The sequence below is a fragment of the Gymnoscopelus braueri genome, assembly GCF_963280865.1.
Source record: "Gymnoscopelus braueri genome assembly, chromosome: 14".
In the NCBI taxonomy this organism is placed as follows: domain Eukaryota; kingdom Metazoa; phylum Chordata; class Actinopteri; order Myctophiformes; family Myctophidae; genus Gymnoscopelus; species Gymnoscopelus braueri.
Window position 1 is genome coordinate 14,864,025 of NC_137619.1, and position 19,052 is coordinate 14,883,076.

Consider the following 19,052-nt stretch of genomic DNA (forward strand, 5'->3'; position numbering starts at 1 on the left):
AACATGTTTGAAAGGGGAATATCCCTTTAAGTGTTGGGGACCCCCTGGAACCCCCTCAAGGACCCCTGGGTGTCCCCGAAACCCACTTTGAGAACCACTATTCCAGGTAATCCAGAATCAGAATCAGAATACATTTTATTGTCACATCACAGGTTTACAGGTGTAAAACAGTGGGTGAAATTTGTTTTTGTTAAAGCTCCATCGTTTTTGTTATTTCCATAAAAAAGAAAGGGAAGGAGAGGGGGTGCAAGGGGGAAGAGAGATAAAGAACTAACAAAAAAACACAACAAAAAAAACAATCCAATCCTTAATCTTAGTTAAGGTCATTTTACCATTTTTATTTTCATGTCATTTCCAATTCCAACTTCATATAATGTACTACTCTTTTTTATTTCATTTATTTCCCCCCCCCATTCATATTGTTTTATTGTTGTTGGTTTTTTCTGTGAGGGAACCAGGGAGGGTGGGGTACAGTATATGTTGGGTTGTATGTCTTTATGTGAAAATCCTATAAATAAATGTGTAAAATGTAAAAAACTAAAACAATCCAATACATACAGTAGGCCTGCCATTACCTGTTGGCTCGGCCTATCCTTACAATACCTCTGAGGAGGTATAATCCTGGGCAGAGTGCCATACGCTTTCCTGTTTTCCTTCTTTGGTTTTCTTTTACTTTCTCTTTCACTCCGTAAAATCTTGGATTTTACTGTACTGCATGGACAGCGAATTTGTATCTGCAGAGAGGTTGAGGATTCTTCAAAATATGCTTATTTTTATGTGTAGGGTTGGTCATCTTGACAGAGGACCAGCTCTACTATTCTCATAGTGAGCTCAATCAGTCCGTCTTTGACATGGGGCCTGGGAAGGTGTTACTGACAATGGGTAAGTCTATCCACTGGTGGAACTAAGTAACTATAAGTACATTTACTCAAGTAATATACTTAAGAGGCATTACAAAGTACTTTTACTTTAATTGAGTATTTATATGTTTTAATACTTTATGCTTTTAATCCATTATATCTCAAAGGCACATATTGTACTTTTTACTCCACTACAATTATTTGAATACTTTGCAGATTTAGATTATAAGTACAAAACCTACATGAACCATTTAAGCCTATTTTATATGTGGCAATTCGAAGATGGCAGATCTACAAGCTCACATTGCATCATATGAGCTTGTAGATCTGTTATTGTTAATTGCAAAAGTTTGCAAAAATGGGTGAAATGGGACAATCTGCATGAGTAGCCTACTGTTACGTTTGGTACTGTAAATACAGTATATTTGATGCCAATACTGTTGTATTCAAGTAACATTTTGAATGTAGGCCCTTTACTTTTAACAGAGTATATTTCTACATTGTGGTATTGCTACTTTTACATAGGCCTAAGTAAAAAAAAATCTGAGTACTTCTTCCACCATTGAGTCTATCAGTGATTATTAATCCAATTTAGCTCCCTATTTTACTGTGAATGTTGTAGCCTATACAGTAAGTCAGTTTATGAAGTAAAAAAGAGGATTTATCTTCAGAGCTCAAAAGCTGAGGTTAAAAGGCGGGGTGATAACGAAAGTTCAGAGTAAAGCAACAAGACGAGTTGTGACTTGCTACCAGCACAGTGTTATAAAAATAAAGAAGTACAAGTACAAGTGTGTGTGCTTGCGTGTGTGTGTGTGTGTGTGTGTGTGTGTGTGTGTGTGTGTGTGTGTGTGTGTGTGTGTGTGTGTGATTTCTCATGCGAATCTGCCAAGTAATCCGGGTCATTTTTTATTGAGAGAAATAGAGTGAGCAAGAGAAAGGAAGAGAGTTTCATATTTTTTATATAAGTGTATTAGTACTGTAAAATATAATATACAGCATACAATATAATAGTGCTATGGAAACGTCAAACGTCAGTCCGTCATCTTTATGTGGACTGTCACTGTCTGTGTCTCACATATCAATATGGGGGTCCTTGACATGAAAACGTTTGAGAACCACAGGTTTATATGACAATACCATTGCTATGGAAATGGCAATCGGTCAGAGCTCAGTGCCTGGATGGGGACTGTTGTCTTTGGTCTGAACTGGGCTAGAATCACCACAGTAAGGCAAGGCAATACAAGACAGTTTATTTCTTTTGCACATTTCAACAGCAAGGCAATTCAAAGTGGTTTACACAAAACGAAAAGCATTTTAAGACATCAAGACATGACATCAGCTTGTGACTGCAATTTGTTCTGGTTCGCGGATGACTCGGCTCTCCTGGTCTCGGGAAACGACAAATTGCAGGTTGAAAATAGCTCTGAACTCGGTAAAATCTGTACCTGGCTCGCGGATAACAAACTATCATTACACCTGGGAAAAACTGAATCCATTCTCTTTGGGTCCAGAATGAACCTCTGCAAGGCCAATGGCTTCACAGTCAAAGTGGGTGACAATGTTATCACAAGAAAAGAGGAAATTACTTACCTTTGTATTTTAGAGGAAAATCTTTCCAGTGAAAAAATGGCAACTAAAGTAATCAAAAAAGTCAACCAAAGAACAAGATTTGTGTACAGGATCTCCTCACTGGTCAGAACTGAGGACGCTAGCTGGAGCACTCATCCAAAGTCACTTTGACTATGCATGCACCTCATGGTACCATAGCACCACAAAGGCCTTAAAAACAAGGCTTCAGACATCCCAAAACCAGCTGGTCAGATTACTGCGAGGCCTCACACCTACAACTCATTTAACCCCTGCTCATTATGCTAGGGTGGGATGGCTCAGGGTAGAGGACAAAATACAGCAACGTGCAATAGGCCTGGCCTACAAGATACACAACACCACAGAGACACCCATGTACCTGTCAAGCTACTTCAAAAACTTTAAAGACACACACAAGCACAACACCAGAGGGAGCTAACCAATCTCGTTCAACCCAGATTCGGCTCAAACAAGGGTTTAAATTTGTTCTCTTGCTATACCACCAAAATGTGGAATGCCCTACCAACAGGCATAAAAAGTGTGACTCCTTACCCTCTATTACTCCCTTCAGCCAAAAACGAGTCAGTTTAGTTCTTTCTCACTGGTGGATTTATTGAGCACTCTTATGGCACAAGTCATCCAACGTCGAACTGGGAACATAGTGAAAATAAAACAAAACACAAACGTTCAGCATAAACATAACAAAAACATAACGTAAATATTAAACAATAAATAAGATGTAACAAAGAAAATACATTAAACACACCTTACTGGCTGCTGCACGTAACCAAAGGGAATAAGTTCTTTGAATGCCCATGAACAGCGACGCACAGACTGTCGGTCTCGCGACTCGCGTCATCCTGCCAACAAACACCAAACCACCGGATGTGTAACCACCTAATGCGTCGATTTGAGAGGAACCATATATAGCGTTCCGGCATACGTGAACCAATTGACACTTCCGGCACAAAGTGATCTCAAAACAACCAAGTTCAAGTGGGCAAATAAACAGCAATAAAGAAAGCAAAATAAAATATAATAAAATAAAATAATAACAAAAAATTATGTTATAGCTGCAGTTACACCCTCCTTCCGCTCTAAAAGAGCACTTAGTGGCTGCAATTTGTAACTGGCCCCTGTAAGAATTCTAAGCTTTATCACCGGAAATGACCCCCCCACCCCCCAACTGCTTCTGTACATATTTTTCTTTTTGATTACTACTCGTTTATATGATGTTTTTGCATATTATTGTATATTATTGTTTGTCTTTAAATGTTTTGCTGAATTGGATACACGGACACCAATGGAAACAAGCCATAGGCTTTCTCTGGTTATCCTTTTAGTACCCTTTTGTATGAATCTGTTTGTTTGCAAACTGTTAATATTGTATTCAATCAATCAATCAAACACAGAGCATAACAAAGACATTATAAATGGACATTTAAATTAATAATAAATAATAAATTAACATTATATTATGATACATAAATAAAAGAAGTAGAAATAAACCAGAAAGGTAAAATTGTGGTGTAGAAGAAAGAAGAGGTGGGCTGTCAATCAAAATATCTCTTCATATATTATAACATTAGTGGTTCTTAGCATCACTCTGTGATTGGAATGTTTGTGGATATACTGCACTGTGACTGCTTGTCATGTGGTGTGAAAGACATTAATAAAATCTTGTCTTATTCCACAGGGTTACTGTGTGTGCTGAAAAGATGTGACTGTACAGGTATGTTTTATCTATTGGGCCTTCCATGCCTTTTATACACATGCAGCTTTTCTTTAGAAACGTTACTGTGGTAAACATTTGTAAATGAAAGCATAAACAATACACAATAATAATAATAATAATCATTATTATTATTATTATTATTATTATTATTATTATTATTATTATTATTATTATTATTATTATTATTATTATTATTACATTTATTATAGATATCATGTTGTAATATCTGTTAACTTTGGATTTCTGTCCTCAGGTTCTCCGCCGGTAAAACTTGTGAATGGTCCTGATGGATGCTCTGGTAGAGTGGAGGTTTATCATGAAGGCCAGTGGGGAACAATATGTCATGATCTCTGGGATCTCAATGATGCTCAAGTAGTGTGTAGACTGGTGGACTGTGGAACAGCTCTGGCAGCCAAAAGGGATGCGTTCTTTACGGAAGGCCTTGGTAAAATCTGGTTAAATGGTATGAAGTGTTTGGGCCATGAGCGGTTCCTTGATGACTGCAATCACAGTGGATATGGAGGCCATGGTTACTGCAGCCATGCTAAGGATGCTGGTGTGATCTGTTCAAGTAAGCTCCATGACCATGTTTCATTGTCTGTCATGGATTATTTATGTTGTTCACTCTTTTTATGTTTCATGTGCTTCACTTGATAACAGTTAAAGGCAGGCTCGCTTTTCAGATCTGTGTGTGTACACCATAGGCGATAGGGGGGGGGGGTTCCGTACCAAAGCCCCCACGCTCAATTGGTCAGCCCCCTCATGATGTCAGGCTCAAACTTACAGTACCATTACCATTACCATTACTATAATGGGGCGCAGATATAGAACAATAGCCCAGACAGAGAAAAATAGGGGGGGGGGGGGCTATTGCGGCTCCCCACGGCCGCGCACATAAATCGGCGCGCCTGGTGTACACACACTCCCCCTCCCCTCTCTGACAGGTATCAAAGTCATTGCTGTCTTTGATACATTCATTGATTAGAGAGAGCAGTAACGAGTTTTAAACTTCTATGGCAAAATCAATCAACTTTTCAGTCCCTGCAAGAAATGAATGTCAATATAAACAGTGGAACGTCAACATAAACAGTGGAGCAAAACCAGAATACTGCCAGGGGGATGTGTCTTTCTGCAGGAAAACACACCAGCATAATTATATTCTGTGACTGACAGAGGGAAACAAATGCAAAATAAATATGTATATTTTTTAAATTTAGGCTCAAAGTTACCTACAGTAGTTTGCCTTTAATGTGTTATTCCCTTGGATCAAAGTTTATATAAATTGTCAAAATCCTTTAAGTTTTTTCCAAAAGACATCTCATTGGATGACTAGGTATTAAACCCTCATGTCTGAGTCTTTCGGAATACTACACAATATTGACTTCACAATACAGCCTCCATCTAGACTCGCTCACAGAGTAGAGCTGCTCGCACCGCTGCGTGTTCGAACCAATCAGCGGCTGCTAGGGGCGGGATCATCCAATCACCTGCCAAGTAGCTTGGAAAAAAAAGGGACCGCCCCTTCATCGATTGTGCTACCGAGGTCCCAGATGGAAGTAGTCTGTGAAACAAATGTGACGCAGGCTTCATCCCTCTGGCGGAGTCAGGTTAACCCTTTCCAGGCCTATACTGGCATTAGACTGTGGTATCACAACAATTTGAACGTGAATTAATTAATGATATTATTGTACACACAGTATCCAGTTTCTGTTCGAGTTTCAGTCTCAACCGTTTTCAAAGCACAATTACAGTTCATAAGGAAGCAATCTGGGAACCCATAGTAAAAAAGAGTAAAAAACAGGGCCCTCAGCTGTTTTTACGGGGCCAGGCTGCCAGCATGGCTCCGTTTTGATATTGGCATTATTCTGTTTCTTCTTCTTCTTCTTCTTCTTCTGACATTTTTGCCAGTTCTGGCTGAACCGTGCATACGCTTTTTACGAAACTCGGCCATATGATATAGATGGTCATGAAAAACTATCAAGAAATAAATCTCACAATCTTTCGTCAAAAGGTGGCACTATAGCACTCAATTGAAAATGCCAACTTTGAACAGGTACAACTCATGCCCTGTTTGATCTACAGCCATAAAACTTCGATACACACATGCGTCTACTCATGATGAACAACTTTCACACTCTGACTTTTGACCTCTGACCTTTAAATCTCCCACCATTTTGAATCATATGAAAAACAGTTAAAACCTATGGGCTCCTTAAGAGATTAATCAGGAAGTGATGGGCTGTTAAATTATCCTGCTCTATTTTTTATTTCTAGCCACTACTGGATCCTGAAAACATATTTTCAGCTCAAGCCATGTAAACCTTTCCTTGAACATTTGCATTTCTGGAACTTTTCAATTTGTCTTTTCTCTGATTTCCAGACAAAATCAGGCTGGCCGACGGCACCGACCATTGCTCTGGTCGGGTGGAAGTCTTCCACAACGATGAGTGGGTGAAACTGTGTAGTAATGACTGGAGCTTAAGCAAGGCTGTGTTGATTTGTAGAGAGCTAGAATGTGGAAATCCAGTCGGTCCCCAAGTAAAACCTTACTTTGGTGAAAGCAAACGGCTGAGAGGGTTTACAAGTAGGTGTTTGGGTACTGAGACCTCTATCGCAGACTGCTCACTTCAGGCCCACCCTGCTGCATGTGACGATGTTGCTCTAAAGTGTACAGGTATGTTTTGATAATATGTTGGGCCTTCTATGCCTTTTATACACATGCATCTTCTCTTTAGAAAGGTTACTGTCGTAATCATTTGTAAATGAAAGCATAAACAGTACATAATAATAATAATTTCAAATAATAATTTCAAATAATAATACAAATAATAAATACAAATAATAATAATTATTATTATCGTTATTATTATTGTAGATTTCATGTTCTGGATTTCATGTAATAATAATTGTTATTGTTATTGTTATTGTTATTGTTATTGTTATTGTTATTGTTATTGTTATTGATATTGATATTGATATTGTTATTATTATAGATATCATGTTGTAATATCTTAATAACTTTATATTTCTGTCCTCAGGTTCTCCACCGGTAAAACTTGTGAATGGCCATGATGGATGTTCTGGTAGAGTGGAGGTTTATCATGAAGGCCAGTGGGGAACAATATGTCATGATCTCTGGGATCTCAATGATGCTCAAGTAGTGTGTAGACAGTTGGGCTGTGGAACAGCTCTGACAGCCAAAAGGGGGGCGTTCTTTGGTGAAGGCCTTGGTAAAATCTGGTTGCGTGAAATGAGGTGTTTGGGCTATGAGAGGTTCCTTGATGCCTGCCCAAACATGGGATATGGAGTCGGACTTACTAGTTGCCACCATGCTATGGATGCTGGTGTGATCTGTTCAAGTAAGCTCCATAATACGATGTATTGTCTGCCATGGATTATTTATGTTGTTCTCTTGTTGTTTATGTTTCATATGATTCACTTGATGACACTAATGTATTATTCCCTTGGATCACAGTTTATGTAAAATACCTTCCAAAATATTTTTTCAAAACACATCCGAACTCATTGGAAGAATGAATACACTCTGTAAGGGCCTCTATCTAGTTATGTATTTTGTTTTTCTTCTTTTTATGTGTTTTTGTATACATGTATAGATAGGAATGAGTATGAAGAAATGACTGATCCCATTTACACTGCTTGAACACAAATGTTGCATTCTCTCTCTCTCTCTCTCTCTCTCTCTCTCTCTCTCTCTCTCTCTCTCTCTCTCTCTCTCTCTCTCTCTCTCTCTCTCTCTCTCAGGCATTAATGAGTGCTTAAGGGACAAGGGCATATGTGGTCCTAATGCCTACTGTACTAACCTGCCTCGTAGACGTAGCTACACCTGCACCTGTGAGTCAGGATACACCAACCTCAACCTCAATTCCAACCATAATGGCTGCATCGGTGAGTTACAAACAAAAACAGTTTCTGCTTATCTTCCCACAGTCCTTAGTAAAATCTTAATCCGCTTAGCGGCGAGCGCTAAGTAAATTTAACAACTGCGTCGGGGGACGATACCGAATGCACCGGCTTTAAGGGGAATTGTGCCGTATTGCGCAGGGCAAAAGATAGGGCCCCAGAGTTAAATTAACACTCCTGCACCCTGACTCTCTCCATCTCCCCACCAACATTTGACCCTGTCCATGATACCACTACTTCGTATCCTCTCCAGTAGGGTATATGTTATAGGTAATCTCACATAAATCAAATCCCACATAAATGCAGCAAATGCTCAAAAAGGTTGGAGTGTTTAATCTGTGCTTTGCCATGAAAGAACACAACTGTGTTGTTGTTGAATATGGTACTTAACTTAAGAGTCACGTCAAGTAAAGTTCTCTGTCTCCAACCCTCACCACCCACTACCTCCACTCCCTCCTGCACCATCCAGATACAGATGAATGTCAGGAATATGGAGACATTTGTGGCATGAAGGGGACTTGTGAAAACCATGAAGGGAGCTACTGGTGCAATTGTTCAGCTGGGTACAGTAACTACGGCAACGAAAGGACCCCATGCTCTGGTGAGATCCATGACACGATTATGATTTTTTTAAACACTTAAACCCCAGTTGACTGGAGTCCCCCAGGGCTCTATACCAGGTGCCCTCCATTTTCCTCTGTATATAAAAATATGTTCAGCGAACGCACGCATTGTGGCGCGTTTTGTCATGTTGTGAGCTTGTAGATCTGCTATTTTCCCACACAGTTGGCAAGAGTGAAGGGTCACACTCAGAGTGACACGACTTTTCCATACAAAAGGACAAACGTTTGGGCTATCCAGCCTTCGTCACACAAACTGTGTCCAAAATATAAACTTTTCAGGAAATGATAAATCCAGCTCAAGTGGAGTTTTTGATCATTAAAGTGGAGATATAGTTATTTTTTCCAAGTCGGACAAAAAAGAACCTGTGTTGGAGTTAGGTGGTTTCGACAGTTTAAGGATCCAATGGAGTTAGGAGGTGTAGTCAGAAGCGCCTTTTAAGGGGCCAAGGCCGTAGGGCCTTTGGACCCTTATTGCATCTCTACCTTTTATTCTCCCGCCACTTTCTGCAGTTCTGGCCGTGCAGTCGGTTTTTACGAAACTCAGCAATATGGTAGAGGGCTGTGCCAAACGGCTAAGACACGAAACTCACAACTATTGGTCAAAGGGTGGCGCTATAGCAATCAATTGAAAAATGCAAAGTTTGAACAGGTATAACTCATGCCCTGTTTGAGCTATCGCCATGAAACTTCAATACACATATGCATCTCCTCATGACAAACAACTTTTCACACTCTAACTTTTGACCTTTAGATCTCCCACCATTTTGAATTATATGAAAAACAGTTCAAATCTATCTCCTCCTGGGATTTTTTAGCAATGTGCACAAAACTTTCTGCGCATAAACTTTGGACCAATCTTTAAAATCCCATTCGAAGAGAAGTTTGAATTCTTCTTCTGCCCCTAACACAAAAATGCAGAGTCATATTTTTATGAAACTTTCCACTATGGTAGAGGGTCATTCCAAATATCACTGAAACCAATCTTACTCCAATTGGCCAAAGGGGGGATTATAGCAATCGTTTGAAAAACACTTAAACCCGGATTTTTTTAAGCAATTTGCGTCAAACGTTCGACACACACTCTATGGACCATTATCTAAAATCCCAGTTGAAGAGAAATGTGTACATTAAAAAAAGTAAGCCTCCCTGAGCCAAAGAATATTGTAAAGGGCCTGGCTTCATTAAAAAAGGAAGAAAAATCTTCTTTGTGGGCGCCTTTCTCACTAATCCTAATCTGTGGATTGAATAGCTCATTTGGTAAAATGTTTACCACCCAGTCTGAAGGCCCTGGTTTGAGCCTTACCTCATGCAGGCTTTGTTTAAATTGTATCGTACAAAACATAACCGCATTAATTAATGCATGTGCAATGTTTGAAGATAATATGAAATGCTTATTTGAGAGTAGTTATTTTGAATGTATGACATACTTCGTTGTGAAAATAGACGATCTACAATCTCACAACTTTTCGGATAGCAACGCGTTGTGAGCTTGTAGATCAGGTATATTCACTAGTTTGGGTCCCCGGGAGACATCAAATTTCTCTTTTGGGTTTTGAGCTAAAAGGTGAACCACTGATCTAGAGAAGTGGCTTGGGGCTTGGTTCATGGCATGAGGCAAGAGTTTATGGTCATCAACAGACACCACCAGGGTGACAAAAGCTCAAGCTCAATTGGTATTGTGGCAACCTGTGAGTCAAAAGGTCAAGAGTTCGATTCCTGTCTACGGCCATGGGTTGAGGTGTCCATGAGTGAGGTTCTTAACTCCTGATTGCTCCCCTGAGTGCTATATGACCACCTCAGCCATGGGTCAAGCTGAAAAGTAGTTTCCCCTGTTGGAATAATTTAAGGTCTTTATTATTATTATTATTATTATAAACAGCATCCTGACCTCCAATATGGACCTGTGAAAACAAAATGACAGCGCTACAGTACGTAGCTTATTTCATATGTTGGGCTTAAAGTTGACTTCTTACAGTGGTAGAAGGGCAACACCGATATGTAGGAATATGAAGCCGACTAACCATGATGACAACATGTATAAGCCTAATTAGAATACTACAATGCATCTGTGTTGTCTACAAAGATGAAGTAAAATAAATTGCAAACTTTTGTCATGATAACAGAATTTGTGACACAGGTTTGAAATCTGCATTATAAGCAACACAATACAGAGATACATTACAATATTCACAATCCCTGAGAACTCTGCTCAGGTGTTCAGAATGCTCATTTATTAATTGCATGGGCTGCTTTGTCTCAAGTTCAATTTATTCAGTTTTTATGGCTTATTTTGCTATTATTATTTTTTATTATATTGCTTTTTGCCTTTTATACCTTGGCCCCTTTATAGCTATATTTGATATTTTTGATTGGTTCAATATTTGTAAAACACACACACTGACGTCAAGGGTGTCCAATAGCACTGATTTATAAATGTATATATATATATATATATATGGGAGTGAAGTCTAATTTGCAGTATATGGTTTGCCGTGATAGAATATTACATTGTCTCCAACCCCCACCACCCACTACCTCCACCCCCTCCTGCACCATCCAGATATAGATGAATGTCAGGAAGATGGAGACATTTGTGGCGTGAAGGGGACTTGTGAAAACCGTGAAGGGAACTACCGGTGCAATTGCGCAGCTGGCTACAGTAACTACGGCAACGAAAGGACCCCATGCTCTGGTGAGATCCATGACACAATTAGGGTTTTAAACACTTAAACCCTAGTTGACTGGAGTCCCCGAGGGCTCTATACTAGGTGCCCTCCTCTTTTTTTTCTGCGTTGAGGGGACGATACTGAATGCACCTTGCACTCTGTGCTAAGGGGCATTACTTTGCATTGCGCCGGGCAGAAGATAGGGCCCCAGAGTTAAATTAACACTCCTGCACCCTGACTCTCTCCATCTCCCCACCAACATTTGACCCTTCAATGATACCGCTAGTTCCTATCCTCTCCAGTAGGGTATAGTGTTATAGGTAATCTCACATATATCAAATCCCACATAAATGCAGCAAATGCTCGAAAAGGTTGGAGTGTCTAATCTGGGCTTTGCCATGATAGAACATAACTGCGTTGTTGTTGAATATGGTACTTAACTTAAGAGTCACGTCAAGTAATGTTCTCTGTCTCCAACCCCCACCACCCACTACCTCCACTCCCTCCTGCACCATCCAGACACAGATGAATGTCAGGAAGATGGAGAAATTTGTGGCGTGAAGGGGACTTGTGAAAACCGTGAAGGGAGCTACTGGTGCAATTGTTCAGCTGGGTACAGTAACTACGGCAACGAAAGGACCCCATGCTTTGGTGAGATCCATGACACGATTATGATTTTTAACACTACAATCCATCTGTGTTGTTTACGAAGATAAATTAAAATAAATTGCAAACTTTTGTCATGATAACAGAATTTGTGACACTAGTTTGAAATCTGCATTATAAGCAACACAATACAGAGATACATCACAATATCCACAATCCCTCAGCACTCTGTCCAGCTGTTCAGAATGCTAATTTGTTAATTACATGGGCTGCTTTGTCTCAAGTTCAATTTATTCTGTTTGTATGGCTTATTGTGCTATTATTATTATTATATTGCTTTTTGCCTTTTATACCTTGGCCCCTGTATAGCTATATTTGATACTTTTGATTGGTTCAATATTTGTAAAACACACACACACACACACACACACACACACACACACACACACACACACACACACACACACACACACACACACACACACACACACACACACACACACACACACACACAGACCTAAAGGGTGTTCAAAAATTCTATATATATATATATATATATATATATATATATACAGTATGTATATAGATACTTGGTTTCTGCCTGACAGCGCGATATACCATGTGAATGATATATATATAATATATTAATATATACAATTTGCAGTATGGTTTGCAGTGATAGAATATTACATTGTTGGGGGCACGGTGGCGCCCCCTGTTAGCGCTGTCGCCTCACAGCTAGAAGGTCCTGGGTTTGATTCCCGCTGGGGACGCTGTGGGCACTGGGGGCGTGTCCTCTCCTTTGCGTCATCAGTGCCCATACTCTAGATGGGGTTGGCGAGAGGGCCTTTCTGTGTGGAGTTTGGATGTTCTCCCCGTGTCCCCCAGGGTAGGTACCCTCAAAAAAACATGCTGTAATCCCGGTTTCTATACTGCCTCCCCCTGGTCAGCCGGGGCGCCTGATGGAGGGGAAAGGAACTGGTTGGAATAACGCGTTCCTTCCACGCGCTATACGTCCAACCGGGGAAACCCCCCCTGTCAGGTGATAAGAAGCCGCTTGCTAGCTCCTCGTGCATTGAAGGAGGCATGAGCTCAGTTCTAGGCTCTCCCTAGGCTAGCAGAGGGAGAGTAGCGCCCAGGATTACATAGGTAATTGGCACTGGGTGAAAAAATGGGTTACAAAATCGTGGGATAAAAAATTTAGAGTTACAAAAAATAATATTACATTGTTGTTGAATATTGTCCTAAACGGCACTGCACCTAAGAGGCACATAAAATATGTTCTCTGTCTCCAACCCCCACCACCCACTACCTCCACTACCTCCACCCCCTCCTGCACCATCCAGATATAGATGAATGTCAGGAAGATGGAGACATTTGTGGCGTGAAGGGGACTTGTGAAAACCGTGAAGGGAGCTACTGGTGCAATTGTTCAGCTGGGTATAGTAACTACGGCAACGAAGAGACCCCATGCTCAGGTGAGATCCATGACCCGATTAGGATTTTAAACACTTAAACCCTAGTTGACTGAAGAAGTCCGCCAGGGCTCTATACTAGCTGCCCTCCTTTTTTCTTCAGAGAACACACATTGTGATGCGTTGTGGCATGTCGTGAACTTTTTCACCGAATGATCACCCTAGAATGTGGTTACATTCTCAACCTTTGTTTCCTTGCACAAGTTAAAAGATATTTTGACTTACACAACCCTGGTTAGGCCTAGCGGAGATATGCAGAGGGCCTCTATATTCTGCATTTTGTGTTTCTTCGTTTTTATGTCTTTGTGTAGATGTACAGATAGGAATGAGTGTGAAGAAATGACTGATTCCATTTACACTGCTTCTCTCTCTCTCTCTCTCTCTCTCTCTCTCTCTCTCTCTCTCTCTCTCTCTCTCTCTCTCACTCTCTCCTCTCTCTCTCTCTCTCTCTCTCTCTCTCTCTCTCCTCTCTCTCTCTCTCTCTCTCTCTCTCTGTCTCTCCATAATAATAATGCAATAACATAATTGATGATCTCTCTTTTTCTTTCTCTCTGGCAGACATTAATGAGTGCTTAAGGGACAAGGATATATGTGGTCCTAATGCCTACTGTACTAACCTACTTGGTAAATACACTTGCAAATGTATGTCAGGATACACCAACCCGTACTACAATTCCACCCATAATGGCTGCATCGGTGAGTTACAAACAAAAACAGTTTCTGTATATCTTCCCACAATGTAAAGTCCTAGGGACCTATCTTCCGCTTAGCGCTGATCGCTGAGTGAATTTAACAACTGCGTTGGGGGGACAATACCAGGGGGCATTATGTTGCATTGCGCCGGGCAGAAGATAGGGCCCCAGAGTTACGTTAACACTCCTGCACCCTGACTCTCTCCATCTCCCCACCAACATTTGACCCTGTCCATGATACCGCTACTTTCTGCCCTCTCCAGTAGGGTACAGTGTTATAGGTAATCTCACATAAATCAAATCCCACATAAATGCAGCAAATGCTTCAAAAGGTCGGAGTGTCTAATTTGTGCTTTGCCATGATAGAACATAACTGTGTTTTAAGAGTCACGCCAAGTAATGTTCTTAATGGTCTCCAACCCCCACCACCCACTGCCTCCACCCCCTCTTGCTCCATCCAGATACAGATGAATGTCAGGAAGATGGAGACATTTGTGGCATGAAGGGGACTTGTGAAAACCATGAAGGGAGCTACTGGTGCAATTGTTCAGCTGGGTACAGTAACTACGGCAACGAAAGGACCCCATGCTCAGGTGAGATCCATGACACCATTATGATTTTAAAAGCCTTGTTGACTGGAGTCCCCCAGGGCTCTATACTAGGTGCCCTCCTTTTTGTCTCCGCCAGGCCAAAGGCGTGGCCGAGACTATGTTTTGCACCCTGTTCCTCTGTCCGTGTGTGTGTGTGTGTGTGTGTCCGTCCGTCCGTCCGTCTGAGCTAATCTCCGGCACCGTTGGCCCGATCGGTGTGAAACTTTGCACACGCACTTTGTAGAGGTTATGGAGAGACCTCTGCCCTGCCTTTTTCACATTGGCCTTATAGCGCCACCAGGAGGCCATTTTGCAAAAGCCCGTTTTTTTTTTTTTTGCACATTTAACCCAGTATCTGTTCAGTCGTTCTCAAAGTCTTTTGTTCTCAAAGTATTTTATTCAGTACCCCCTTTACCTTACTACAACTGCAAAGAACATTACAAATAACTTTTACAAAACTTTAAACTTTTAAAGGTTAAAGCACTATATTCCGATAGTAATGATTGCTATAGATAGAGTGTTTGTTCAGTAACAGGGGTCTCCCTGACTTTCCAGCTCTTTAATAAACAGAAAATGTAATTTCAGGTAGCCTAGGTGACAAAATGTCAGCCACTCAGGAAAGAGTACCCATTTATTAGCGTAATTTTTATCCACAAGTTTCCTAGGGCATTGTGGGCATCACTTCCTGTCGATTTGATCCCTGATACCTGATCAAATCGACAGGAAGTGATGCCCACAATGCCCTAGGAAACTTGTGGATAGTGTTCCAGTTCCAATTTTGTCTGCTCATTTCTTTGTGTCATCACTTCCAATTTAACTTGTTTAATCTGTATCCTGACTGAGTTCTCTATCTTGACTGGATAGAATTGGTATCCCGACCTGAATATGCATTTTCTGTTTAATAAAGAACTGGAGAGACATGGAGACTCCTGTTACTGAACAAACACTCTATAGCAATGAGTACTATCAGAATGTACAGCTGTTTAACACTTATTTTAACCAAAGAAAATCACTTACCCTACCTTATTTATATAGTGCTGTGTTACTGTATAGTTCTGATCAGTTCATACTAGTGTTCCCCTTCCCCTTCCATGCAGAGTTGCAGTGTGACCAGTTCAAAGCAGACGTTACACAGGTGAGTTGTATCTACAGTATATTCAATCATTAGATACAGAATCATTGTATGTATATATGTATGTGTGCGCGCGCGTGCGTGCGGTAGTGGTGTCAATTTACTATTTAGGCATTTAGCCGACACCCTTATCCAGAATGACTTACAAATTGCAGGTTCAGACTAAATGGCATGAACCCAATAAACAACATGCTACCTAAATAACGTTCCTAACATTTGTGGACAAATAACCAATATACATCTGTTGTATAGTATAAGTAGCATAGTATATTGAGTGTCCTTACAGTTTGTCAAAACATGTTTGCTCTCTCTCTCACTCTCCCCATCCATCCAGTCGTCATCAGGTCTGTCTAATATCTTGTCCCTGATGTGGAACAGCTGCACAGACCTGTCTGAAGGAAAGCCAAGTCATGGAGATGTACTACGAGAGGTAGCAATCATGGATGAAACACACACACACACACACACACACACACACACACACACACACACACACACACACACACACACACACACACACACACACACACACACACACACACACACACACACACACTATTCTCTCACATCTCCGTGCTGTTTTTTCCTCGGTTGTGTAGATGTTTAGAGCAGTGGATGACCTGATGGTGTCACCCGGTCACCTCAACAACAGTGACAACAGTGACAACAGTGAAAAGGTGACTAAGTTGCTTCAGGCAGTGGAGGATGCCGTGAGGCTAATCGGACCCCAGCTCCAAGGCAATCACACCCGCCACATAGAGACAAGCCAGACAGGTACACACATGCACGCACGCACGCACGCACGCACGCACGCACGCACGCACGCACACATACACACACACACTCTGCTTATGACACAATATAATAATAGTCATAAGCACTCATAAATACTCGGGAGAGAGAGATGGTGCTGAAATACATATCATCATCATAACCTCAAGAGTCATTCATATACAGTAATAATGTAAGTACTTGAATCAGAAGACAGAAAATACTTTAAAAAAACTTAAATTCCCAGATAAACCAAAAAAATTAACAAAGCAGTTACAATCTTGAACAAAAGTGTTGGAAACTATTGCCTTGAATTGACACAAATAAAATGTTAAGGACTTCTGGAGCTCATTCCAAGCAGATGGAGCACTGACAGAGAATGCTGCCTTGCCTAGCTCTGTCTGAGGAAGTCACTTGAGTGGGTCAGGTAGGGACTATTAGTCACTATAGGGTTCTGATCAGGGATGCATAGGTCATGGGACGCGGTAACAAACCGTGCAATAGACATGCATAGATTTAGCAACCCTTAAATTCACACCTCAACAAAGTTTACAAAGGCTGGCAACTGCCAGGTGTCCCACCAGCATGAATTAACATATGAATGAGCCTAGATGCAAATCAATTGTTACGGCAATCGGACACTGCATTCATGATTTGAGGCATTTTGTGCCAAAAATGTGTTTTGCTAAATTAGACCTGCTGGTGGCGCTATAACAGGCCAATGTGAAAAGGGTGGCATTTCTTCCTCGGCGTAGTGGGAATGTGCGTGTGAAATTTCACGGAAATCGCAAGCTGCGTTCATGATTTGAGGCATTTTGTTCAAAACGGACCAATCCTGCAAACTTTGGATGCCAACCTAGCCAATCAGGATGGAATATGGATAATCGGACAGATTCATGTTGATCACTATAGAGATACTGTGTATTGATGTGCGTGATGTTTGGATAAAATCTGTACGAGTAATATAAAAAAAATAGTTTTGCAGAAATCGGCCTCCTGGTGGCGCTATAACAGGCCCATGTAAAAAAATTGGGGCAGAGGTTCTGATTCCCTGCCCTTTTCCTCATTGCTTGCACCACGCCACAGAACAGCTCACTGAAACACTGTCACACATCTTGAATGGCTGCTATGCATACAAAGGCATGTACATAGCACGTCATGATATTTATAGTGGAACTCATAGCAAAGGACATATCAAAATATCATGCATCTACAGTGAGAAAGTACAAACATGGCCATTTCATTTCATCCATGTTCCATCTCTGTGATAACCCAGACATCTTTAGATATTTGACAGCTAATACATCAGATGTTGTTGTGGTTGATGAAGAGTCCAGGAAGTGTCTGTATTAGAGATGGCATGCACTTTTGACCTTAGCCTAGAGGAAGACCAAGGTCATTAAATACCAACCACTCCTACATCCCATCTCAGAGCTAGGTTATATGTGCAGACTATTTGTTTTTATATTTGACAGCCTAGGACATACCCACAGACTGATCGTTAGAGGGCTTCAACAACTTGGGATGCCCAAAAAGGCTGGCAAAGTATTGTGCTGTTTCTGCTATAATTGGCAGGGGGGGGGGGTCCCAACGTGATTTTTTCTTTGGGGGGGGGGGGGTCCCCAGATGAATTATTAAGTTAGTATGATTCTTGATCTTCATTCATAAGTCATTATAAAAGGCTTTATAATGTGATGATTACATTATGTTTACTTTGAGTGCTTATAAATGTAATTATACACAGTGTTATAAGCAGATTACAATGCATTTATGCTTGACCTTATACTGTAAGTCATGATGAAATGTTTAATAATGTGTTATGATTATAGTTATAAACTCTTATACAGTAACTACAATTTTATAGTGTTATATGCAGATTATAATGCATTCTAAGTACGTTTATAATGTATTATAGATATTTCATAGGTTTCAATAGTGTCACTGAAATGGGTTTTGTGTTTGAATAGAGGCGGAGCTTGTTGTGAGGAAGGGAAAGACTCCACCCACTGGACCAATTCATCTGAGCAGTCACAGTGCTACTCTAGACACTGACTGGCAGACATTAATTTGGAATGGAACATACCCTGGTAAACTCTCCTCTCCTCTCCTCTCCTCTCCTCTCCTCTCCTCTCCTCTCCTCTCCTCTCCTCTCCTCTCCTCTCCTCTCCTCTCCTCTCCTCTCCTCTCCTCTCCTCTCCTCCCCTCCCCTCTCCTCTCCTCTCCTCTCCTCTCCTCTCCTCTCAGCGAAATGTTAGTGGGACATGTTCCGCAAAGACTGCTAACACAACAACACAATATAACAAAATAATAATAAATATAATGTGTGTGTCTGCTTATGTCTGCTTTTTGCGGTGTAACCGCTCCTATAAGTGGGTTTAGGACCCATCCGTGGCG

The 19,052-nt window shown here is 40.9% G+C and overlaps 1 protein-coding gene across 2 annotated transcripts in view; it reads left to right on the top strand.

Moving 5' to 3' along the window:
- Window positions 1-702: 702 nt before the first annotated feature.
- The window catches only part of LOC308101129 (uncharacterized protein), a 32,598-nt gene continuing 14,248 nt past the window's right edge, over window positions 703-19,052 (top strand). Inside the window, exons 1-16 of one of the 2 annotated variants that reach the window (XM_080450485.1) lie at window positions 703-882; window positions 4,144-4,179; window positions 4,436-4,753; window positions 6,563-6,856; window positions 7,221-7,541; window positions 7,945-8,088; window positions 8,573-8,704; window positions 11,287-11,418; window positions 11,912-12,043; window positions 13,345-13,476; window positions 14,032-14,169; window positions 14,627-14,758; window positions 15,853-15,890; window positions 16,222-16,317; window positions 16,487-16,661; window positions 18,626-18,745. In XM_080450485.1, the coding sequence (XP_080306611.1) occupies window positions 852-882; window positions 4,144-4,179; window positions 4,436-4,753; window positions 6,563-6,856; window positions 7,221-7,541; window positions 7,945-8,088; window positions 8,573-8,704; window positions 11,287-11,418; window positions 11,912-12,043; window positions 13,345-13,476; window positions 14,032-14,169; window positions 14,627-14,758; window positions 15,853-15,890; window positions 16,222-16,317; window positions 16,487-16,661; window positions 18,626-18,745 (2,371 nt within the window). In that variant the 5' untranslated portion in view covers window positions 703-851. The remainder of the gene's footprint in view (window positions 883-4,143; window positions 4,180-4,435; window positions 4,754-6,562; window positions 6,857-7,220; window positions 7,542-7,944; window positions 8,089-8,572; window positions 8,705-11,286; window positions 11,419-11,911; window positions 12,044-13,344; window positions 13,477-14,031; window positions 14,170-14,626; window positions 14,759-15,852; window positions 15,891-16,221; window positions 16,318-16,486; window positions 16,662-18,625; window positions 18,746-19,052) is intronic. The other variant, XM_080450486.1, reaches the window with a different exon arrangement.